The sequence below is a fragment of the Oncorhynchus masou genome, chromosome 21 (assembly GCF_036934945.1).
Source record: "Oncorhynchus masou masou isolate Uvic2021 chromosome 21, UVic_Omas_1.1, whole genome shotgun sequence".
In the NCBI taxonomy this organism is placed as follows: domain Eukaryota; kingdom Metazoa; phylum Chordata; class Actinopteri; order Salmoniformes; family Salmonidae; genus Oncorhynchus; species Oncorhynchus masou.
Window position 1 is genome coordinate 42,385,600 of NC_088232.1, and position 27,964 is coordinate 42,413,563.

Here is a 27,964-nt window from a genome sequence, read left to right on the forward strand (position 1 = left end):
CCCCCACACACGCCCCATAGTCCCCCCACACACACACGCCCCATAGTCCCCCACACACACACGCCCCATAGTCCCCCCACACACACACGCCCCATAGTCCCCCCACACACTCACACGCCCCATAGTCCCCCCCACACACACGCCCCATAGTCCCCCCCACCCCACACACACGCCCCATAGTCCCCCCACACACACACGCCCCATAGTCCCCCCACACACACACGCCCCATAGTCCCCCCACACACACGCCCCATAGTCCCCCACACACACACGCCCCATAGTCCCCCCACACACACGCCCCATAGTCCCCCCACACTCACACGCCCCATAGTCCCCCCCACACACTCACACACCCCATAGTCCCCCCACACACACACGCCCCATAGTCCCCCCACACTCACACGCCCCATAGTCCCCCCACACACACACGCCCCATAGTCCCCCCACACACACACCGCCCCATAGTCCCCCCACACTCACGCCCCATAGTCCCCCCACACTCACACACCCCATAGTCCCCCCACACACACACGCCCCATAGTCCCCCCACACACACGCCCCATAGTCCCCCCACACACACACGCCCCATAGTCCCCCCACACACACGCCCCATAGTCCCCCCCCACACACACCCCCCCATAGTCCCCCCACACACACACACCCCATAGTCCCCCCACACACACACGCCCCATAGTCCCCCCACACACACGCCCCATAGTCCCCCCCACACACACGCCCCATAGTCCTCCCCACACTCACACGCCCCATAGTCCTCCCCACACTCACGCCCCATAGTCCCCCCACACACACACGCCCCTTAGTCCCCCCACTCACACGCCCCATAGTCCCCCCACACTCCTCACACGCCCCGCCCCATAGTCCCCCCACACACTCACACGCCCCATAGTCCCCCCACACACACACACGCCCATAGTCCCCCCACACACACACCCTCCCACACCCCCCATAGTCCCCCCACACTCACACGCCCCATCACACGCCCCATAGTCCCCCCACACACACACGCCCATAGTCCCCACACACACACGCCCATAGTCCCCCCACACACACACGCCCCATAGTCCCCCCACACACACACGCCCCATAGTCCCCCCACACACACGCCCCATAGTCCCCCCACACACACACACGCCCCATAGTCCCCCCCACATAGTCCCCCCCACACACACGCCCCATAGTCCCCCCACACACACGCCCCATAGTCCCCCCACACACACACGCCCCATAGTCCCCCCACACACACGCCCCATAGTCCCCCCACACACACGCCCCATAGTCCCCCCACACACGCCCCATAGTCCCCCCACACACACGCCCCCCCACACTAGTCCCCCACACACACGCCCCATAGTCCCCACCACACGCCCTACTCACTCACCCCATAGTCCCCACACACTACGCCCCATAGTCCCCCCACACACACCCCATAGTCACACTCACACGCCCCATAGTCCCCCCACACTCACGCCCCATAGTCCCCCCACACCACACGCCCCATAGTCCCCCCACACACACGCCCCATAGTCCCCCCCACACGCCCCCATAGTCCCCCCCACACACGCCCCATAGTCCCCCCACACCCGCCCATAGTCCCCCCACACTCACACGCCCCATAGTCCCCCCACACTCACCGCCCACGCCCCATAGTCCCCCCACACACACGCCCCATAGTCCCCCCACACACACGCCCCATAGTCCCCCCACACACACCGCCCCCATAGTCCCCCCACACACACCCCATAGTCCCCCAACACACACGCCCCATAGTCCCCCCCACACTCACACGCCCCATAGTCCTCCCCATATAGTCCCCCCACACTCTCACGCCCCATAGTCCCCCCACACACACACGCCCCATAGTCCCCATAGTCCCCCCACACACACACGCCCCATAGTCCCCCCACACACACACGCCCCATAGTCCCCCCACACACACACGCCCCATAGTCCTCCCCACACTCCGCCTATAGTCCCCCCACACACACACCCCATAGTCCCCCACACACGCCCATAGTCCCCCCCCACACACACGCCCCATAGTCCCCCCAACACACACGCCCCATAGTCCCCCCACACACACACGCCCCATAGTCCCCCACACACACACGCCCCATAGTCCCCCCACACACCACGCCCCATAGTCCCCCCACACTCACACGCCCCATAGTCCCCCCACACACACACGCCCCATAGTCCCCCCACACACACGCCCCATAGTCCCCCCACACACACACGCCCCATAGTCCCCCCACACACACGCCCCATAGTCCCCCCACACACGCCCATAGACCCCCACACACGCCCCCCATAGTCCCCCCACACACACGCCCCATAGTCCCCCCACACACACACGCCCCATAGTCCCCCCACACACACACGCCCATAGTCCCCCCACACACTCACACGCCCCATAGTCCCCCCACACACACGCCCCATAGTCCCCCCACACACACGCCCCATAGTCCCCCCCACACACACGCCCCATAGTCCCCCCACACACACGCCCCATAGTCCCCCCACACACACACGCCCCATAGTCCCCCCACTCACACGCCCCATAGTCCTCCCCACACTCACGCCCTATAGTCCCCCCACACTCACACACCCCATAGTCCCCCCACACACACACACCCCCCATAGTCCCCCCCCCCACACACACACGCCCCATAGTCCCCCCCACTCACGCCCATAGTCCCCCCACACACACACGCCCCATAGTCCCCCCACACACACACGCCCCATAGTCCCCCCACACTCACACGCCCATAGTCCCCCACACTCACACACCCTATAGTCCCCCCACACTCACACACCCCATAGTCCCCCCACACTCACGCACCCCATAGTCCCCCCACACACACACCCCATAGTCCCCCCACACCCCCCACACACCCCATAGCCCCCCCACACACACGCCCTCTAGTCCCCCCCCACACTCACCCCCCACGCCCCATAGTCCCCCCCACACTCACACACGCCCCATAGTCCCCCCACACACACACGCCCCATAGTCCCCCACACACACACCCCCATAGTCCCCCCACACACACACGCCCCATAGTCCCCCCACACACACACGCCCCATAGTCCCCCCACACACACGCCCCATAGTCCCCCCACACACACGCCCCATAGTCCCAACACACACGCCCCATAGTCCCCCCCACACACACACGCCCCATAGTCCCCCCACACACACACGCCCCATAGTCCCCCCACACACACACACGCCCCATAGTCCCCCCACACACACACGCCCCATAGTCCCCCCACACACACACACGCCCCATAGTCCCCCCACACTCACACGCCCCATAGTCCCCCCCCCCCACACTTACACACACACGCCCATAGTCCCCCCCACACACACACGCCCCCATAGTCCCCCACACACGCCCCATAGTCCTCCCACACACACGCCCCATAGTCCCCCACACACACACGCCCCATAGTCCCCCCACACACACACGCCCCATAGTCCCCCACACACGCCCCATAGTCCCCCCACACACACGCCCCATAGTCCCCCATACACACTCACACACACGCCCCATAGTCCCCCCCCCCCCATAGTCCCCCCACACACACACGCCCCATAGTCCCCCCCCACACACACGCCCCATAGTCCCCCCACACACACGCCCTATAGTCCCCCCACACACGCCCCCATAGTCCCCCCACACACACGCCCCATAGTCCCCCACACACTCACACGCCCCATAGTCCCCCCCACACACGCCCATAGTCAGCCCCCCCCCCACACACGCCCCATAGTCCCCCACACACACCCCCATAGTCCCCCCACACACACACGCCCCATAGTCCCCCCACACACACGCCCCATAGTCCCCCCCCACACTCACACGCCCCATAGTCCCCCCCACACACACGCCCCATAGTCCCCCCACACACACACGCCCCATAGTCCCCCCACACACACTCCCCCACGCCCCATAGTCCCCCCACACACACGCTCTATAGTCCCCCCACACACCCCCCATAGTCCCCCCACACTCACACGCCCCATAGTCCCCCCACACACCCGCCCCATAGTCCCCCCACACACTCACGCCCCATAGTCCCCCCACACTCACACACCCCCATAGTCCCCCCACACACACACGCCCCATAGTCCCCCCACACACACACGCCCCATAGTCTCCACCCCATAGTCCCCCCACACGCGCCCCCATAGTCCCCCCACACACACACGCCCCATAGTCCCCCCACACACACGCCCCCCATAGTCCCCCCCACACACACACGCCCCATAGTCCCCCCCACTCACACGCCCCATAGTCCCCCCACACACACGCCCCATAGTCCCCCCCACACTCACGCCCCATAGTCCCCCCCACACACACACGCCCCATAGTCCCCCACACACACGCCCCATAGTCCCCCCACACACGCCCCCATAGTCCCCCCACACTCACACGCCCCATAGTCCCCCACACTTCACGCCCCCATAGTCCCCCCACACTCACGCCCATAGTCCCCCCACCCCACACCCCAGTCCCCCCCCACACTCACACGCCCCATAGTCCCCCACACATAGTCCCCTCACACACACACGCCCCATAGTCCCCCCACACACTCACGCCCCATAGTCCCCCCCCACACACACACGCCCATAGTCCCCCCACACACACACCCCATAGTCCCCCCACACACACACCCCCATAGTCCCCCACACACACGCCCCATAGTCCCCCCACACACACACGCCCCATAGTCCCCCACACACGCCCCATAGTCCCCACACCGCCCCATAGTCCCCCCACACAACCCATAGTCCCGCACAAACACACGCCCCATAGTCCCCCACCCATAGTCACACACGCCCCTTAGTCCCCACACGCCCCATAGTCCCGCCACACACGCCCCATAGTCCCCCCACACTCACACGCCCCATAGTCCCCCCACACACTCACGCGCCCCATAGTCCCCCACACACACACGCCCCCATAGTCCCCCCCACACACACGCCCCATAGTCCCCCACACACTAGTCACACACACACACCCCATAGTCCCCCCACACACACACGCCCCATAGTCCCCCCACACACACACACGCCCCATAGTCCCCACACACACACGCCCCATAGTCCCCCACACACACACGCCCATAGTCCCGCCAACACACACGCCCCATAGTCCCCCACACACACGCCCCATAGTCCCCCCACACACATGCCCCATAGTCCCCCCCACACACACGCCCCATAGTCCCCCCACACACTCACACGCCCCATAGTCCCCCCACACACTCACACGCCCCATAGTCCCCCCACACACCTCCCCCCACACACACATGCCCCTTAGTCCCCCCCACACACACGCCCCATAGTCCCGCCAAAACACACGCCCCATAGTCCCCCACACACACACACGCCCCCATAGTCCCCCACACACACACACACGCCCATAGTCCCCCCACACACACACGCCCCATAGTCCCCCCACACACACGCCCCATAGTCCCCCCACACACACACGCCCCATAGTCCCCCCACACTCACGCCCCATAGTCCCCCCACACACACACATGCCCCATAATCCCCCCACACTCACACACCCCATAGTCCCCCCCATACACACGCCCCATAGTCCCCCACACACACACGCCCCATAGTCCCCCCACACACACATGCCCCATAGTCCCCCCACACACACGCCCCATAGTCCCCCCACACACACACGCCCATAGTCCCCCCACACACACGCCCCATAGTCCCCCCACACACACGCCCCATAGTCCCCCCCCCCCCCCCATAGTCCCACACACGCCCCATAGTCCCCCCACACACACACGCCCCATAGTCCCCCCACACACACACGCCCCATAGTCCCCCACACACGCCCCATAGTTCCACACACGCCCCATAGTCCCCCCACACACACACCCCCATAGTCCCCCCACACACACACGCCCCCATAGTCCCCCCACACTCCCCATAGTCCCCCACACACACCCCATAGTCCCCACACACACACGCCCCATAGTCCCCCCACACACACGCCCCATAGGCCCCCCACACTCACACGCCATAGTCCCCCACACTCACATGCCCCATAGTCCCCCCCACACTCACGTCCCATAGACCCCCACAAACACACGTCCCATAGTCCCCCCACACACACACATGCCCCATAGTCCCCCCACACACACACGCCCATAGTCCCCCAACACACACACCCCCCCCACACACACGCCCCATAGTCCCCCCACACACTCACGCGCCCCATAGTCCCCCCACACACACGCCCATAGTCCCCACACACACACGCCCCATAGTCCCCCCACACACACACACGCCCCATAGTCCCCCACACACACGCCCCATAGTCCCCCCACACACACACGCCCCATAGTCCCCCCCACACACACGCCCCATAGTCCCCACACACACACGCCCCATAGTCCCCCCACACACACACGCCCTATAGTCCCGCCACACACACGCCCCATAGTCCCCCACACACACGCCCATAGTCCCCCCACACACATGCCCTTAGTCCCCCCCACACACACACGCCCCATAGTCCCCCCACACTCACACGCCCCATAGTCCCCCCACACACTCACACGCCCCATAGTCCCCCCACACACACGCCCATAGTCCCCCCCACACACACATGCCCCTTAGTCCCCCCCACACACACGCCCCATAGTCCCCACACACACACGCCCCATAGTCCCCCACACACACACGCCCCATAGTCCCCCACACACTCACACGCCCCATAGTCCCCCATAGTCCCCCACACACACGCCCCATAGTCCCCCCACACACACACGCCCCATAGTCCCCCCACACTCACGCCCCATAGTCCTCCCCACACACACACATGCCCCATAGTCCCCCCACACTCACACACCCCATAGTCCCCCACACACACACGCCCCATAGTCCCCCCACACACACACACCCCCATAGTCCCCCACACACACGCCCCATAGTCCCCCCTACCACACGCCTATAGTTCCACACACACGCCCCATAGTCCCCCCCCACACACACACGCCCCATAGTCCCCCCACACACACACACGCCCCATAGTCCCCCCACACACACCGCCCCATAGTCCCCCCACACACACGCCCCATAGTCCCCCCACACACACACGCCCCATAGTCCCCCACACACACACGCCCCCATAGGCCCCCCACACCACACGCCCATAGTCCCCCCACACTCACATGCCCCATAGTCCCCCACACTCAAACGCCCCATAGTCCCCCATACTCACGCCCCATAGTCCCCACACACACACACGCCCCATAGTCCCCCCACACTCACACGCCCCATAGTCCCCCCACACTCACACACCCCATAGTCCCCCCACACTCCGCCCCCCCACACTCACACACCCCATAGTCCCCCCACACTCACGCGCCCCATAGTCCTCCCCACACTCACGCGCCTCATAGTCCCCCACCCCCCCCATAGTCCCCCCACACTCACACACCCCATAGTCCCCCCACACACACGCCCCATAGTCCCCCCACACACTAGTCCCCACACACACGCCCCATAGTCCCCCCCACTTACACACGCCCCATAGTCCCCCCACACACTCACACGCCCCATAGTCCCCCCACACACACACGCCCCATAGTCCCCCCACACTCACACGCCCCATAGTCCCCCCCCACACACGCCCCATAGTCCCACACACACGCCCCATAGTCCCCCCACACACACGCCCCATAGTCCCCCACACACGCCCCATAGTCACACACGCCCCATAGTCCCCCCACACACCCCCCATAGTCCCCCCCCCACACACACGCCCATAGTCCCCCCACACGCCCATAGTCCCCCCACACTCACACGCCCCATAGTCCCCCCACACACCCCATAGTCCCCCCCACACCCCCCATAGTCCCACACACGCCCCATAGTCGCCCCATAGTCCCCCCACCACGCCCATAGTCCCCCCCACGCCCCATAGTCCCCCACACTCACACGCCCCATAGTCCCCCCCACACTCACACGCCCCATAGTCCCCCCCACACTCACACGCCCCATAGTCCCCCCACACACACACGCCCCATAGTCCCCCCACACACACACGCCCCATAGTCCCCCACACACACACACGCCCCATAGTCCTCCCACACTTACACGCCCCATAGTCCCCCCACACACACACGCCCCATAGTCCCCCCACACTCACACGCCCCATAGTCCCCCCACACACACACGCCCCATAGTCCCCCACACACACACGCCCCATAGTCACCCCCCCACACTCACGCCCCATAGTCCCCCCACACTCACACACCCCCATAGTCCCCCCACACACACACGCCCCATAGTCCCCACACACACGCCCCCATAGTCCCCCCACACACACACGCCCCCCCACACACCACGCCCCATAGTCCCCCACACTCACACGCCCATAGTCCCCCCCCACACACCCCCATAGTCCCCCCACACTCACGCCCCATAGTCCCTATAGTCCCCCCACACTCACACACCCCATAGTCCCCCCACTCACGCACCTCACGCCCCATAGTCCCCCCACACTCACGCCCCATAGTCCCCCCACACTCACACGCCCCATAGTCCCCCCACACACACATAGCACGCCCCCATAGTCCCCCCACACACACACGCCCCATAGTCCCCCCACACACACACGCCCCATAGTCCCCCCCCACACACACGCCCCATAGTCCCCCCACACACACACGCCCCATAGTCCCCCCACACACACGCCCATAGTCCCCCCACACACACACGCCCCATAGTCCCCCCACACACACACGCCCCATAGTCCCCCCACACACACGCCCCATAGTCCCCCCACACACACACGCCCCATAGTCCCCCCACACACACACGCCCCATAGTCCCCCACCCCCATAGTCCCCCCACACACACACGCCCCATAGTCCCCCACACACACACACGCCCCATAGTCCCCCCACACACTCACGCCCCATAGTCCCCCCACTCCCCGCCCCATAGTCCCCCCACACTCACACGCCCCCATAGTCCCCCCACACTCACACGCCCCATAGTCCCCCCCACCACGCCCCATAGTCCCCCCCACACACACACGCCCCATAGTCCCCCCCCCACACACACACCCCCCATAGTCCCCCCCACACACACACGCCCCATAGTCCCCCCACACACACACGCCCCATAGTCCCCCCACACACACGCCCCATAGTCCCCCCACACTCACGCCCCATAGTCCCCCCACACACACGCCCCATAGTCCCCCCACACACACACGCCCCATAGTCCCCCCACACACACGCCCCATAGTCCCCCCACACACACACGCCCCATAGTCCCCCACTCACACTCACACGCCCCATAGTCCCCCCCACACTCACACGCCCCATAGTCCCCCCACACTCACCGCCCCATAGTCCCCCCACACACACACCCCATAGTCCCCCCACACTCCACCCCATAATCCCCGCCCCCCCCCCACACACACGCCCCATAGTCCCCCCACACACTCACGCCCCATAGTCCCCCCCACACACGCCCCACCCCCCCACACAGTCCCCCCCACACACACGCCCCCCATAGTCCCCCCACACACACGCCCCATAGTCCCCCCCCACACACACGCCCCATAGTCCCCCCACACACACACACGCCCATAGTCCCCACACACACACGCCCCATAGTCCCCCCACACTCACACGCCCCATAGTCCCCCCACACACACACTCCCACACACGCCCCATAGTCCCCCCACACACACACGCCCCATAGTCCCCCCCACACACACGCCCCATAGTCCCCCCACACACACGCCCCATAGTCCCCCACCCACCCCCCACACACACGCCCCATAGTCCCCCCACACACACACACGCCCCATAGTCCCCCCCCACACACACGCCCATAGTCCCCCCACACTCACGCCCCCATAGTCCCCCCACACACACGCCCCATAGTCCCCCCCCACACACACACACACCCATAGTCCCCCCACACACACACGCCCCATAGTCCCCCCCACACTCACAAGCCCCATAGTCCCCCCACACACACCCCCATAGTCCCCCCACACACACGCCCCATAGTCCCCCACACACACACCCCATAGTCCCCCCACACACACGCCCCATAGTCCCCCCACACTCACACGCCCCATAGTCCCCCCCACACACAGCCCCATAGTCCCCCCACCACGCCCCATAGTCCCCCCACACACACACGCCCCATAGTCCCCCCACACACACACACGCCCCATAGTCCCCCACACACACACACGCCCATAGTCCCCCCACACACACATGCCCCATAGTCCCCCCACACACACACGCCCCATAGTCCCCCACACACACACGCCCCATAGTCCCCCCACACACACACGCCCCTTAGTCCCCACACACACACGCCCCATAGTCCCCACACACGCGCCCCCCCCCCACACACACACGCCCCATAGTCCCCCCACACACACACGCCCCATAGTCCCCCCACACACACACGCCCCATAGTCCACCACCCCCACCCCCCACACACACACCCCATAGTCCCCCCACACACACACGCCCCATAGTCCCCCCACACACACGCCCCATAGTCCCCCCACACACACACGCCCCATAGTCCCCCCCACACACACACGCCCCATAGTCCCCCCCCACACACACGCCCCATAGTCCCCCCACACACACACGCCCCATAGTCCCCCCCACACACACGCCCCATAGTCCCCCAACACACACCCCCATAGTCCCCCCACCCCCACACACACACGCCCATAGTCCCCCCACACACACACGCCCCATAGTCCCCCCCACACTCACACGCCCCATAGTCCCCCCACACACACACGCCCCATAGTCCCCCCCCACACACACGCCCCATAGTCCCCCACACACACGCCCCATAGTCCCCCCACACACGCCCCATAGTCCCCCACACACACACGCCCCATAGTCCCCCCACACACACACCCCCCCATAGTCCCCCCACACACACGCCCCATAGTCCCCCACACACACACGCCCCATAGTCCCCCCACACACACACGCCCCATAGTCCCCCCACACACACACGCCCCATAGTCCCCCCCCACACACACGCCCCATAGTCCCCCCACACACACGCCCCCCCACACAAGTCCCCCCCCCCACACACACGCCCCATAGTCCCCCCACACACACACACCCCCATAGTCCCCCCACACACTCACACGCCCCATAGTCCCCCCCACACACGCCCCATAGTCCCCCCACACACACACGCCCCATAGTCCCCCCACACACACACGCCCCATAGTCCCCCCACACACACGCCCCATAGTCCCCCCACACACACACGCCCCATAGTCCCCACACACACGCCCCATAGTCCCCCCCACACACACGCCCCATAGTCCCCCACACACACACATAGTCCCTCCACACTCACACGCCCCATAGTCCCCCCACTCACACACCCCATAGTCCCCCCACACACACACGCCCCATAGTCCCCCCACACACGCCCCATAGTCCCCCCACACTCACACATAGTCCCCCCCACTACCCCCCCCCCCCACACTCACACGCCCCATAGTCCCCCCATCCCCACACTCCCACACCCCCATAGTCCCCCCACACTCACACGCCCCATAGTCCCCCCACACTCACACGCCCCATAATCCCCCCATACTCACGCCCCCCCCACACTCCCCCACACTGCCCCATAGTCCCCCCCACACTCACGCCCCATAGTCCCCCCACACTCACACGCCCCATAGTCCCCCCACACTCACACGCCCCATAGTCCCCCCACACACACACGCCCCATAGTCCCCCCCCCCACACACTCCGCCCCATAGTCCCCCCACACTCACACGCCCCATAGTCCCCCCACACTCACACGCCCCATAGTCCCCCCACACACACACGCCCCATAGTCCCCCCACACACACACGCCCCATAGTCCCCCCCACACACACGCACCACGCCCCATAGTCCCCCCCCACACACGCCCCATAGTCCCCCCGCCCCATAGTCCCCCCACACTCGCCCCCCATAGTCCCCCCACACACACGCCCCATAGTCCCCCCACACACACACGCCCCATAGTCCCCCACACACACACGCCCCATAGTCCCCCCCCCCACACACACACGCCCCATAGTCCCCCCACACACACACGCCCCATAGTCCCCCCCACACACACGCGCCCCATAGTCCCCCCCACACACACACGCCCCATAGTCCCCCCACACACCACGCCCATAGTCCCCACACACACGCCCCATAGTCCCCCCCACACACACGCCCCATAGTCCCCCCACACACACGCCCCATAGTCCCCCCACACACACACGCCCCATAGTCCCCCCACACACACGCCCCATAGTCCCCCCACACACACACACACTCACACGCCCCATAGTCCCCCCACACACACACGCCCCATAGTCCCCCACACACACACGCCCCATAGTCCCCCCACACACACGCCCCATAGTCCCCCCACACACACCCTCCCACACACACGCCCCATAGTCCCCCCACACACACGCCCCCATAGTCCCCCCACACACCCCCCATAGTCCCCCCCCACACACTCACGCCCCATAGTCCCCCCACACACACGCCCCATAGTCCCCCCACACACACACACGCCCCATAGTCCCCCCCACACACCACGCCCCATAGTCCCCCCCACACACACACGCCCCATAGTCCCCCCACACACACACGCCCCATAGTCCCCCCACACACACACGCCCCATAGTCCCCCCACACACACGCCCCATAGTCCCCCCACACACACACGCCCCATAGTCCCCCCACACACACACGCCCCATAGTCCCCCCCCACACACACGCCCCATAGTCCCCCCACACACACACGCCCCATAGTCCCCCCCACTCACACGCCCCATAGTCCCCCCACACTCACACGCCCCATAGTCCCCCCACACTCACACGCCCCATAGTCCCCCCCACAGTCCCCCCACACACACGCCCCATAGTCCCCCCACACACACGCCCCATAGTCCCCCCACACACACACACGCCCCATAGTCCCCCCACACACTCACACGCCCCTATAGTCCCCCCACACACACGCCCCATAGTCCCCCCACACTCACACGCCCCATAGTCCCCCCACACACACGCCCCATAGTCCCCCCACACTCACACGCCCCATAGTCCCCCCACACACACGCCCCATAGTCCCCCCACACTCACACGCCCCATAGTCCCCCCCACACACACGCCCCATAGTCCCCCCACACACACACGCCCCATAGTCCCCCCACACACACACACGCCCCATAGTCCCCCCACACACACGCCCCATAGTCCCCCCCACACTCACACGCCCCATAGTCCCCCCACACACGCCCCCATAGTCCCCCCACACACACCCCCATAGTCCCCCCACACGCCCCATAGTCCCCCCACACTCACACACGCCCCCATAGTCCCCCCACACTCACACGCCCCATAGTCCCCCCACACTCACACGCCCCATAGTCCCCCCACACTCACACACACGCCCATAGTCCCCCCACACTCACACCCCCATAGTCCCCCCACACACACACGCCCCATAGTCCCCCCACACACACACGCCCCATAGTCCCCCCACACACACACGCCCCATAGTCCCCCCACACACACACACGCCCCATAGTCCCCCCCACACACACACCCCATAGTCCCCCCACACACACACACCCCATAGTCCCCCCACACACACACGCCCCATAGTCCCCCCACACACTCACACACGCCCCCATAGTCCCCCCACACACACGCCCCATAGTCCCCCCACACACACACGCCCCATAGTCCCCCCACACACACACGCCCCATAGTCCCCCCACACACACACACCCCATAGTCCCCCCACACACACGCCCCATAGTCCCCCCACACACACACGCCCCATAGTCCCCCCACACACACACACGCCCATAGTCCCCCCACACTCCACCCCATAGTCCCCCACACACACACGCCCCATAGTCCCCCCACACACTCACACGCCCATAGTCCCCCCACACACACACACGCCCCATAGTCCCCCCACACACACACGCCCCATAGTCCCCCCACACACACACGCCCCATAGTCCCCCCACACACACACACCCCATAGTCCCCCCACACACCCCCATAGTCCCCCCACACACACACACACGCCCCCATAGTCCCCCCACACACTCACGCCCCATAGTCCCCCCACACACACACGCCCCATAGTCCCCCCACACACACGCCCCATAGTCCCCCCACACACACGCCCCCATAGTCCCCCACACTCACACGCCCCATAGTCCCCCCACACTCACACCCCATAGTCCCCCCCACACACACGCCCCATAGTCCCCCCACACACACACGCCCCATAGTCCCCCCACACACACGCCCCATAGTCCCCCCACACACACACGCCCATAGTCCCCCCACACACACACGCCCCATAGTCCCCCCACACACTCACACGCCCCATAGTCCCCCCCACACACACGCCCCATAGTCCCCCCCCACACACGCCCCATGTCCCCCCCACACGCCCCATAGTCCCCCCACACACACGCCCATAGTCCCCAAAACACACACGCCCCATAGTCCCCCCACACACACACACGCCCCATAGTCCCCCCACACACACACACGCCCCATAGTCCCCCCCCACACACACGCCCCATAGTCCCCCCACACACACGCCCCATAGTCCCCCACACACACCCCCCATAGACCCCCCACACACACACGCCCCATAGTCCCCCCACACACACACGCCCCATAGTCCCCCCCACACCGCCCCATAGTCACACGCCCCATAGTCCCCCCACACACACACGCCCCATAGTCCCCCCCACACACACACGCCCCATAGTCCCCCCACACTCACACACCCCATAGTCCCCCCCACACTCACACGCCCCATAGTCCCCCCACACACACACGCCCCATAGTCCCCCCACACACACGCCCCCATAGTCCCCCCACACACACACGCCCCATAGTCCCCCACACTCACACGCCCCATAGTCCCCCCACACTCACGCCCCATAGTCCCCCCACACACACACACCCCATAGTCCCCCCCACACACACGCCCCATAGTCCCCCCACACACACACGCCCCATAGTCCCCCCACACACACACGCCCCATAGTCCCCCACATAGTCCCCCCCACACACGCCCCATAGTCCCCCCACACACACACCCCCCATAGTCCCCCCCACACACACGCCCCATAGTCCCCCCACACACACACGCCCCATAGTCCCCCACGCCCCATAGTCCCCCCCCACACACACGCCCCATAGTCCCCCCACACATAGTCCCCCCACACACGCCCCCATAGTCCCCCACACACACGCCCCATAGTCCCCCCACACACACGCCCCATAGTCCTCCCCACACACACACGCACCATAGTCCCCCCCACACACACACGCCCCATAGTCCCCCCACACTCACACGCCCCATAGTCCCCCCACACTCACATGCCCCATAGTCCCCCCCCACACAAACGCCCCATAGTCCCCCCACACACACACGCCCCATAGTCCCCCCCACACACACACATGCCCCTTAGTCCCCCCACACACACACGCCCCATAGTCCCCCCAACACACACGCCCCATAGTCCCCCCACACTCACACGCCCCATAGTCCCCCACACACTCACGCCCCATAGTCCCCCCACACACACCCACCCCCCATAGTCCCCCACACACACGCCCCATAGTCCCCCCCCACACACACACGCCCCATAGTCCCCCCACACACACACCCCCCACACGCCCCATAGTCACCCCCCCACACACACGCCCCATAGTCCTCCCCACACACACACGCCCCATAGTCCCCCCCACACACACACGCCCCATAGTCCCCACACACACACGCCCCATAGTCCCCCCACACACACACGCCCCATAGTCCCGCCAACACACACGCCCCATAGACCCCTCACACACACACGCCCCATAGTCCCCCCACACATATGCCCCTTAGTCCCCCCACACACACACACGCCCCATAGTCCCCCCACACACTCACACGCCCCATAGTCCCCCCACACACACACGCCCCATAGTCCACCCCACACACACACCCCCATAGTCCCCCCACACACACATGCCCCTTAGTCCCCCCACACACACGCCCCATAGTCCCGCCAACACACACGCCCCATAGACCCCCCACACACACACGCCCCATAGTCCCCCCACACACACACACGCCCCATAGTCCCCCCCACACACACGCCCCATAGTCCCCCCCACACACACGCCCCATAGTCCCCCCACACACACACATGCCCCATAATTCCCCCCACACTCACGCCCCATAGTCCCCCCACACACACACATGCCCCATAATCCCCCCACACTCACACCCATAGTCCCCCCACACACACCGCCCCATAGTCCCCCCACACACACACCCCATAGTCCCCCATAGTCCCCCCCCACACACACGCCCCATAGTCCCCCCACACACACGCCCCATAGTCCCCCCACACACACGCCCCATAGTTCCACACACACGCCCCATAGTCCCCCCCCCACACACACACCCCCCATAGTCCCCCCACACACACACACACGCCCCATAGTCCCCCCCCACACACGCCCCATAGTCCGACCCACACACACGCCCCATAGTCCCCCACACACACACGCCCCATAGTCCCCCCACACACACACGCCCCATAGTCCCCCCCACACACCCCATAGTCCCCCCACACTCACACGCCATAGTCCCCCCACACTCACATGCCCCATAGTCCCCCCCACACTCAAACGTCCCATAGTCCCCCCCATACTCACGCCCCATAGTCCCCACACACACTCACACGCCCCATAGTCCCCCCCACACTCACGCCCCATAGTCCCCCCACACTCACACACCCCATAGTCCCCCCCCACACTCACGCCCCCATAGTCCCCCCACACTCACACACCCCATAGTCCCCCCCACACTCCGCCCCATAGTCCCCCCACACACACACGCCCCAAGTCCCCCCCCACACACACACGCCCATAGTCCCCCCACACACACACGCCCCATAGTCCCCCCACACACACACGCCCCATAGTCCCCCCCCACACACACACACCCCATAGTCCCCCCACACACACACACGCCCCATAGTCCCCCCACACACGCCCCATAGTCCCCCCCCACACAGACGCCCCATAGTCCCCCCACACACACACGCCCCATAGTCTCCCCCACACACACGCCCCATAGTCCCCCCCACACACACGCCCCATAGTCCTCCTTCCACACACACCAGACTAATCTTGTTTCCCAGGCAGTGTTAGTGTAATTACAGGGGAACACAGCTCAGGGTCAGGCAGGTGGAGATTTGCATGGGTAAGTCATTTGTAGAATGTCGGATCAGTGGAGGCGGCAGATGGATGCGGTGGCGGAGAGGGTTAAATTAGCCTCAATAATAGCCAATTACCCTGTGATCAATCAGGATGATAGATCTGAGACGAGATGCAGGCGGACTGAGAGAGTAGTGGAGCACACGCATTCAGATTCCCACATACACTGTTCCTGAGTGTCAGAATCCAGGGGGGAGAGAGGAGAGGAGGGGGGTTCAGCCAAAAGTCATCCTGTCACCTTGATGGAGAAAAGGTCAAGAGGGTGGTGGCGGGGATTTGTGTGTTTATGTGTGTGTCTGACTTGGGGATGAAGTTTCTGCGACAACTTAACATACAAAACTTGACACACTGTGTTGTGGCCACTTTCTTTAGTTACAGGTAGTGTAGTCTGGCGTTGCCATACAGCCGAAGCCTGGTTCTTGATCAAATCAAATCAAATCAAATGTTATTTGTCACATACACATGGTTAGCAGATGTTAATGCGAGTGTAGCGAAATGCTTGTGCTTCTAGTTCCGACAATGCAGTAATAACCAACAAGTAATCTAGCTAACAATTCCAAAACTACTACCTTATAGACACAAGTGTAAGGGAATAAAGAATATGTACATAAAGATATATGAATGAGTGATGGTACAGAGCGGCATAGGCAAGATACAGTAGATGGTATCGAGTACAGTATATACATATGAGATGAGTATGTAAACAAAGTGGCATAGTTAAAGTGGCTAGTGATACATGTATTACATAAAGATGCAGTAGATGATATAGAGTACAGTATATACGTATACATATGAGATGAATAATGTAGGGTATGTAAACATTATATTAGGTAGCATTGTTTAAAACCTGTTCAGGCTGCAATACATGTACAGGCATCAAAATCAGCAAAATTCCAGAGCGCCAACTAATAGTACTCCATACAACTCAAACTTTCATTAAAACACACATGCCGGGTACTCAATTAAAGCTACACCCGTTGTGAATCTAGCCAACATGTCAGATTTGTAAAATGCTTTTCGGCGAAAGCATGAGAAGCTATTATCTGATAGCATGCAGCCCCCAGAAACACACGAAGGGGACGTAAACAAAGAAATTAGCGTAGCCGGCGCTACACAAAACGCAGAAATAAATGATAAAACATTCATTACCTTTGACGAGCTTCTTTGTTGGCACTGCTATATGTCCCATAAACATCACAATTGGGTCTTTTTTTGATTAAATCGGTCCATATATACCCAAAATGTCCATTTATGAACACCGTGAAATCCAGGAAAAAACTCAGTTTCCAAACGCAACGTCATTTTTTACAATTAAAAAAGTTGCCTATAAACTTTGACAAAACACTTCAAACTACTTTTGTAATCCAACTTTAGGTATTAGTAAACGTTAATTAACGATCAAATTGATCACGGGGCGATATGTATTCAATAGCAACAAGTTTGGAAATCGTCGTCCACTTTCCCCCTTCCATAACTTCCTGCTGTGTACTCGAAGACAGGATGTGCCTATTACTCATCTGACCAAGGATTAACTACGATACAATTCACAACACTGGCGACATCGTGTGGAAGCTGTAGGAACTGTAAACCGGTCACTATCTATTTTACCTTGTCATAGACAACACAGAGACTGGCGGATTGATATTTTTTTCTTCGAAAATGTGAACAGGTTTCCTTGAGATTTTGACTCCGAAACTCGTTCTGTTATAGTCACAGACATCATTTAACCAGTTTTAGAAACTTCAGAGTGTTTTCTATCCACACATACTAATCATATGCATATACTATATTCCTGGCATGACAAGCAGGACGTTGAAATGTTGCGCGATTTTTAACAAAAAGCTGCGAATATTCGCAACATCCTTAACAGGATTTATTAAAGTGGCTAGTGATATATTTTACATAATTTTCCATCAATTCCCATTATTAAAGTGGCTGGAGTTGAGTCAGTGTGTTAGTGTGTTGGCAGCAGCCACTCAATGTTAGTGGTGGCTGTTTAACAGTCTGATGGCCTTGAGATAGAAGCTGTTTTTCAGTCTCTCGGTCCCAGCTTTGATGCACCTGTACTGACCTCGCCTTCTGGATGATAGCAGGGTGAACAGGCAGTGGCTCGGGTGGTTGTTGTCCTTGATTATCTTTATGGCCTTCCTGTGACATCGGGTGCTGTAGGTGTCCTGGAGGTCATTTCGTTTGCCCCCGGTGATGCGTTGTGCAGACCTCACTACCCTCTGGAGAGCCTTACGGTTGTGGGCAGAGCAGTTGCCGTACCAGGCGGTGATACAGCCCGCCAGGATGCTTTCGATTGTGCATCTGTAGAAGTTTGTGAGTGCTTTTGGTGACAAGCCGAATTTCTTCAGCCTCCTGAGGTTGAAGAGGCGCTGCTGTGCCTTCTTCACGATGCTGTCTGTGTGGGTGGACCAATTCAGTTTGTCTGTGATGTGTACGCCGAGGAACTTAAAACTTACTACCCTCTCCACTACTGTTCCATCGATGTGGATAGGGGGGTGTTCCCTCTGCTTTTTCCTGAAGTCCACAATCATCTCCTTAGTTTTGTTGAGACTACAGCTAGTGTAGTCTGGCGTTGCCATACCGCCGAAGCCTGGTTCTTGACGAGACTACAGGTAGAGTAGTCTGGCGTTGCCATATCGCCGAAGCTTGGTTCTTGACGAGACTACAGGTAGAGTAGTCTAGCGTTGCCATATCGCCGAAGCCTGGTTCTTGACGGTCTGGCGTTGCCATATCGCCGACGCCTGGTTCTTGACGAGACTACAGGTAGAGTAGTCTGGCGTTGCCATATCGCCGAAGCCTGGTTCTTGACGAGACTACAGGTAGAGTAGTCTGGCGTTTCCATATCACCGAAGCCTGGTTCTTGACGGTCTGGCGTTGCCATATCGCCGAAGCCTGGTTCTTGACGAGACTACAGGTAGAGTAGTCTGGCGTTTCCATATCACCGAAGCCTGGTTCTTGACGGTCTGGCGTTGCCATATCGCCGAAGCCTAGTACTTGACGAGACTACAGGTAGTGTAGTCTGGCGTTGCCATATCGCCGAAGCCTGGTTCTTGACGAGACTACAGGTAGAGTAGTCTGGCGTTGCCATATCGCCAAAGCCTGGTTCTTGATGAGACTACAGGTAGAGTAGTCTGGCGTTGCCATATCGCCGAAGCCTGGTTCTTGACAGTCTGGCGTTGCCATATCGCCGAACCCTGGTTCTTGACGAGACTACAGGTAGAGTAGTGTGGTGTTCCCATATCGCTGAAGCCTGGTTCTTGATGAGACTACAGGTAGAGTAGTCTGGTGTTGCCATATCGCTGAAGCCTGGTTCTTGATGAGACTACAGGTAGAGTAGTCTGGCGTTGCCATATCGCAAATCCTGGTTCTTGACGGTCTGGCGTTGCCATATCGCTGCAGCCTGGTTCTTGACGAGACTACAGGTAGAGTAGTCTGGCGGTGCCATATCGCTGCAGCCTGGTTCTTGACGAGACTACAGGTAGAGTAGTATGGCGTTGCCATATCGCCGAAGCCTGGTTCCTGACAGTCTGGCGTTGCCATATCGCTGCAGCCTGGTTCTTGACGAGACTACAGGTAGAGTAGTGTGGTGTTCCGATATCGCTGAAGCGTGGTTCTTGATGAGACTACAGGTAGAGTAGTCTGGTGTTGCCATATCGCTGAAGCCTGGTTCTTGATGAGTCTACAGGTAGAGTAGTCTGGCGTTGCCATATCGCCGAAGCCTGGTTCTTGACGAGACTACAGGTAGAGTAGTGTGGTGTTGCCATATTGCTGAAGCCTGGTTCTTGATGAGACTGCAGGTAGAGTAGTCTGGTGTTGCCATATTGCTGAAGCCTGGTTCTTGATGAGACTACAGGTAGAGTAGTGTGGTGTTGCCATATTGCTGAAGCCTGGTTCTTGACGAGACTACAGGTAGAGTAGTGTGGTGTTGCCATATCGCTGAAGCCTGGTTCTTGATGAGACTACAGGTAGTGTAGTCTGGTGTTGCCATATTGCTGAAGCCTGGTTCTTGATGAGACTACAGGTAGAGTAACGTGCATCCAACAGTTCTCACTGGTGTAGAGTGTTTTCATACTGTTTACATATCATACAGTATTATGCAACCAGATTTGAATGTAGCAACTTCTCTGCCACTGTGTCTTCGTTAGGCTATTTCTCCCTAGATACAGAAAGGAGATGTCTAGCATTTAGAGATATATCTGTGTATCTTGTATGAGTTACAGACATGTTATGGCTTCCACACCGTGTGCATACTGAGATATCTAGTCCAAGTTATTAGAAAGGGGGAAAAATATGGCATTTTAGGGGCCATGGCAACAAAAATCTACCCAAGCTGGGTGGACTCGCTCTGAGCCCTCTGATTGGTCAGCTGAGCCGCACTGTCGTGTCCGAGTACTTGGATTGGCTGACTGAACAGTATCATCATCGTGGAGACAAGGGTCGGAAGGTAAGTTGGGTGAAAGTGGGCAGTAATTAAAGGCTGGCATAAACCTGTCAATAAAACATGATAACCTGGGCCAATTAAACTAATTTGATCCCCCTCTGTACTGTGGTGGGACTTTGTCCTTCCTTGAGTTGCTGGGGAGAAATGACCCTTCCTACTCTGTCTCCTCTCTCCTGTGATGCATGGGGATAACCCACAAACAGTGTTCGTACATAAACACTATAGGCTAGTAGTCAATCACACAACATAAACTTCAGAAGCACCCCCAATCTCTCTCACCTCCGGTTAGTGTATCTCCTCACGTATATTGCCCCCCCAACTCCCTTGGGGATCCACACCCGACATTTAAAAGGTCTTTCCGATACATGTCCGTGTCCGGGAGGGCGGGGTAAACAGCTAATTCGATTGGCCGGATGGTAATGACGGGTGCTCTTTCCTGCCAATGATTAATGGCTCTGTCACCTACCTGTCATCTCTCAGCCCCAACTCCCCCTGCCATAAATTACGGCTGGTAAATAAGACGGAACAATCAGGCAAACTCAATCAATTAGAACGTGGCTCTGCCCTCGGCTAACGTGGTGCTAACGTGGCTGACAGGCAGGATGCTAATGTTATTGTGCTCTAAAGGGTAGCCTGTCAATTAGCGACAACACGCAAACTACCACATTAATATGGACTAGCATTACAACCCTTGTCTGAGTGGGGCTGAGTAGGGTTAGGTAAGGGGGTGGGGTGTGAGTGTGATAGTGGTGGGCTGGAACAAAAAGGTACACACAATGCAGACTGTGGTTCCTCACCCCTGTGTTAGCCAGAATATGTACCTACCTGGTACTGGTAGTCAGTGTAGGGCAGGAGACCGGCATCACTGCACGTTGCGGAATCATTCCTATACACCAGCGCTGCTGCACCCCCGCTAACCTCAGTGTTCTGTCTCCTATAGACCTCATAGTGTAGGACTCTACCATTGGGCTGGGCCGGGGGGGGCCAAGAGAGCAAAAAGATGGTCTGTAGGCCCCTGGTGTCTCTCTGTAGCTCCAGCAGCGGTATGGACTGGCCAGTAGGAGGAGACTCTAGTGTCAGCACTGAGACCCAGTCACTGGAGGCACAGCCCAGCTCTGTACACGCCTCCACTCTCACCTCGTACCTGATAGACACACAGAAATACACACAGGTCTGTCAACACACACTTAATATCATGTACAGTATGTATTATATCTCAATGTTGTCATTATTACAATATTACACACACACACACACACACACACACACACACACACACACACACACACACACACACACACACACACACACACACACACACACACACACACACACACACACACACACACAGGAACACACACACCCTCACACAAGCACAGGAACACCCTCACAACACACACAGTCTGACTGACTGGGACAGAGAGATGGAGACGTGACCATTGCTTCAAGGTTGACTCCCTCTCTCCATCTCTCTCTCTCTCCCTCCCTCCCTCCTTTCCTCCTTCCCTCTTCTCCCCATAACTTCCTTTATCTTCCTCCTTCATTTACTCATTCACTGCTCTCTCTCTCTCTCTCTCTCTCTCTCTCTCTCTCTCTCTCTCTCTCTCTCTCTCTCTCTCTCAATTCAATTCAATTCAAGGGGCTTTATTGGCATGGGAAACATGTGTTAACATTGCCAAAGCAAGTAAGGTAAACAATAAAAATTAACAGTAGACATCACACATACAGAAGTTTCAAAACAATAAAGACATTGAAAATGTCATATTATATATATATATATACAGTGTTTTTACAAGGTACAAATTTGAAAGGACACAAGATAAAATAAATAAGCATAGATATGTGTTGTATTTACAATGGTGCGTGTTCTTCACTGGTTGCCCTTTTCTCGTGGCAACAGGTCACAAATCTTGCTGCTCTGATGGCACACTGTGGAATTTCACCCAGTAGATATGGGAGTTTTTCAAAATTGGATTTGTTTTCGAATTCTTTGTGGATCTGTGTAATCTGAGGGAAATATGTCTCTCTAATATGGTCATACATTGGGCAGGAGGTTAGGAAGTGCAGCTCAGTTTCCACCTCATTTTGTGGGCAGTGAGCACATAGCCTGTCTTCTCTTGAGAGCCATGTCTGCCTACGGCGGCCTTTCTCAATAGCAAGGCTATGCTCGCTGAGTCTGTACATAGTCAAAGCTTTCCTTAATTTTGGGTCAGTCACAGTGGTCAGGTATTCTGCCGCTGTGTACTCTCTGTGTAGGGCCAAATAGCATTCTAGTTTGCTCTGTTTTTTTGTTAATTCTTTCCAATGTGTCAAGTAATTATCTTTTTGTTTTCCCATGATTTGGTTGGGTCTAATTGTGCTGCTGTCATGGGGCTCTGTAGGGTGTGTTTGTGAACAGAGCCCCAGGACCAGCTTGCTTAGGGGACTCTTCTCCAGGTTCATCTCTCTGTAGGTGATGGCTTTGTTGTGGAAGGTTTGGGAATCGCTTCCTTTTAGGTGGGTATAGAATTTAACTGCTCTTTTCTGGATTTTCTCTCTCTCTCTCCAATTTAATAAGGGCTTTATTGGCATAGGAAACATATGTTTACATTAACAAAGCAAGTGAAGTAGATAATAAGCAAAGGTGAAATCAACAATAAAAATGGACAGTAAACATTACACTCCCAGAAGTTCCTATTAACGATGTGCAAATAGTTAAAGTACACCCATTAGGTGGTTGTTGAATTAAATGTCTCTTTTCTGGATTGATAATTAGTGTTTTACATTTACACAGAGGATATTTTATGCCGAATTCTGCATGCAGAATTGTATCTCTCTGTATCTGTATTTCTCTCTCTCTGTATCTCTCTCTGTGTCTCTATCTTTCTCTGTATCTCTTTCTCTCTGTATCTCTTTCTGTCTCTATCTTTCTCTGTATCTCTCTCTCTGTATCTTTATCTTTCTCTGTATCTCTCTCTCTCTGTATTTCTCTTGCTCTGTATCTCTCTTGCTCTCTCTGTATCTCTCTCTCGTGATTGTGTTTTGTCTGCACAGTCGCTAAATTCTGCATGCAGAATTGTATCTCTCTGTATCTCTCTCTCTCTGTATTTCTCTCTCTGTATCTCTCTCTCCGTGTCTCTATCTTTCTCTCTATCTCTTTCTCTCTGTATCTCTCTCTCTCTGTGTCTCTATCTTTCTCTGTATCTCTCTCTCTCCCTGTCTATATCTTTCTCTGTATCTCTCTCTCTCTGTATCTCTCTCGTGATTGTGTTTTGTCTGCACAGTCGCTAAATTCTGCATGCAGAATTGTATCTCTCTGTATCTCTCTCTCTGTATTTCTCTCTCTCTGTATCTCTGTGTTTCTATCTCTCTGTATCTCTCTGTGTCTATATCTTTCTCTGTATCTCTCTCTCCGTATCTCTCTCTCTCCGTATCTCTCTCTCTCTCTGTATCTCTTTCTCTCTATATCTCTCTCTCTCTGTATCTCTGTCTTTCTCTGTATCTCTCTCTCTCCCTGTCTATATCTTTCTCTGTATCTCTCTCTCTCTGTATCTCTCTCTCTGTATCTCTATCTTTCTCTGTATCTCTCTCTCTCTCTCTGTATCTCTCTCTCGTGATTGTGTTTTGTCTGCACAGTCGCTAAATTCTGCATGCAGAATTGTATCTCTCTGTATCTCTCTCTGTATTTCTCTCTCTCTGTATTTCTCTCTCTGTATCTCTATCTTTCTCTGTATCTCTTTCAATTCAATTATCAATTCAAGGGGCTTTATTGGCATGTGAAACGTGTTAACATTGCCAAAGCAAGTAAGGTAGATAATATATAAAGTGAAATAAACAATAAAAATTAACAGTAGACATCACACATACAGAAGTTTCAAAACAATAAAGACATTACAAATGTCATATTATATATATATATACAGTGTTTTTGCAATGTGCAAATGGTAAAGGACACAAGATAAAATAAATAAGCATAGATATGGGTTGTATTTACAATGGTGCGTGTTCTTCACTGGTTGCCCTTTTCTTGTGGCAACAGGTCACAAATCTTGCTGCTCTGATGGCACACTGTGGAATTTCACCCAGTAGATATGGGAGTTTATCAAAATTGGATTTGTTTTCGAATTCTTTGTGGATCTGTGTAATCTGAGGGAAATATGTCTCTCTAATATGGTCATACATTGGGCAGGAGGTTAGGAAGTGCAGCTCAGTTTCCACCTCATTTTGTGGGCAGTGAGCACCTACGGCGGCCTTTCTCAATAGCAAGGCTATGCTCGCTGAGTCTGTACATAGTCAAAGCTTTCCTTAATTTTGGGTTAGTCACAGTGGTCAGTTATTCTGCCGCTGTGTACTCTCTGTGTAGGGCCAAATAGCATTCTAGTTTGCTCTGTTTTTTTGTTAATTCTTTCCAATGTGTCAAGTAATTATCTTTTTGTTTTCTCATGATTTGGTTGGGTCTAATTGTGCTGCTGTCATGGGGCTCTGTAGGGTGTGTTTGTGAACAGAGCCCCAGGGCCAGCTTGCTTAGGGGACTCTTCTCCAGGTTCATCTCTCTGTAGGTGATGGCTTTGTTGTGGAAGGTTTGGGAATCGCTTCCTTTTAGGTGGTTATAGAATTTAACAGCTCTTTTCTGGATTTTGATAATTAGTGGGTATCGGCCTAATTCTGCTCTGCATGCATTATTTGGTGTTCTACGTTGTACACGGAGGATATTTTTTGCAGAATTCTGTGTGCAGAGTCTCAATTTGGTGTTTGTCCCATTTTGTGAAGTCTTGGTTGGTGAGCGGACCCCAGACCTCACAACCATAAAGGGCAATGGGCTCTATGACTGATTCAAGTATTTTTAGCCAAATCCTAATTGGTATGTTGAAATTTATGTTCCTTTTGATGGCATAGAATGCCCTTCTTGCCTTGTCTCTCAGATCGTTCACAGCTTTGTGGAAGTTACCTGTGGCGCTGATGTTTAGGCCAAGGTATGTATACCATCTTTCTCTCTGTATCTCTCTCTGTGTCTCTATCTTTCTCTGTATCTCTCTCTCTCTCTGTGTCTCTGTCTCTGTGTGTCTCTCTCTGTATCTCTCTCTCTCTCTCTCTGTATTTCTCTTGCTCTCTCTGTATCTCTCTCTCTCGTGATTGTGTTTTGTCTGCACAGTCACTAAATAGTGTCAATAAAGGGTTTATTAAAAAAAACATCTCTGTTGCTCTCTACCCCCCCTCCCACACACACACTCTCTGTACCTGTGGCTAGAGGTTAGAGGTCGGGGGTTCGTTAGTGACTGACCTGTGGTAGGGTGTGAGCTGCTTCAATATGATGGAGCGTCCGGAGAAGGCGCTGTGTTCTGGGTCATACAGGAAGCTGTGTGTTGAGGGCAGGGTCGGGTCTCTCTGGTACACCGTGTAGCTGACGATCACCCCGTTAGGTCTCGCTGGGGGCTCCCAGTCCACCCTCAGCTTCACAACAAGCACAACATTACACATCTCATATACCATTGACAATAGTATTAACAATGTGAGTAGAAGTGTCAGAATTGAAACTACAGTAGGATCTCAGACACATGAACATGTATTAGGAATGGAGGGCGTTCTGAACATTGAAATATTTGTCACTTTGAAATGTGCTGAAAAAAATATGATTAGTGTATTTCCATGTATTGTACTACTCCCACTCCCCTTACTGACCTGCCGTGGCCCCAGAGGCTGCAGTGTGGGAGGTCCAACACCAGAGGGAGCTGACGGGTGAGTCCTGGCCTTGGCCACAGAGCTGGTCACCTCTCCCTGACTGTTGTTGGCCGTTACGCTGTAGCCGTACTCCACGCTCGGCAACAGCGCGAAGTCATGGTAACGCGTTTCCATCCCGACGTATATGACCTGGCCATCCCGGCGGAGCTCGTAACCTGTGACGATACCGTTGGGGAGCTTCGGTGCGCCCCATGTGATTTCGAGAGACTCTGGGCCGGTGACTTTGAGGGAGGGGGGATTTAGACCACGAGGGGGGCCTCAAGGGTTTGGGCCTTGATAGGGGTGCTGGGGGTACAACCCCCGTTGGTACAAGCCAATAGGATGAGGCGGTAGTGTGTGTGTGGCCGCAGCTCTGACATCACCACAGACAAGCCACTCCCACGGTAAACCTCCTTTCCGTTGGCCTCCAGC

The 27,964-nt window shown here is 57.6% G+C and overlaps 1 protein-coding gene across 1 annotated transcript in view; it reads right to left on the reverse strand.

Annotated features, from left to right (window-relative positions):
• LOC135507509 (usherin-like) overlaps window positions 1–27,964 on the reverse strand; it is a 474,271-nt gene that overhangs the window by 56,553 nt on the left and 389,754 nt on the right. Inside the window, 4 exon segments of the mRNA XM_064927019.1 lie at window positions 22,661–22,979; window positions 27,096–27,265; window positions 27,494–27,810; window positions 27,813–27,964. The exon segment at window positions 27,813–27,964 is cut by the window's right edge and continues 539 nt beyond it. Coding sequence (XP_064783091.1) covers window positions 22,661–22,979; window positions 27,096–27,265; window positions 27,494–27,810; window positions 27,813–27,964 — 958 coding nt within the window.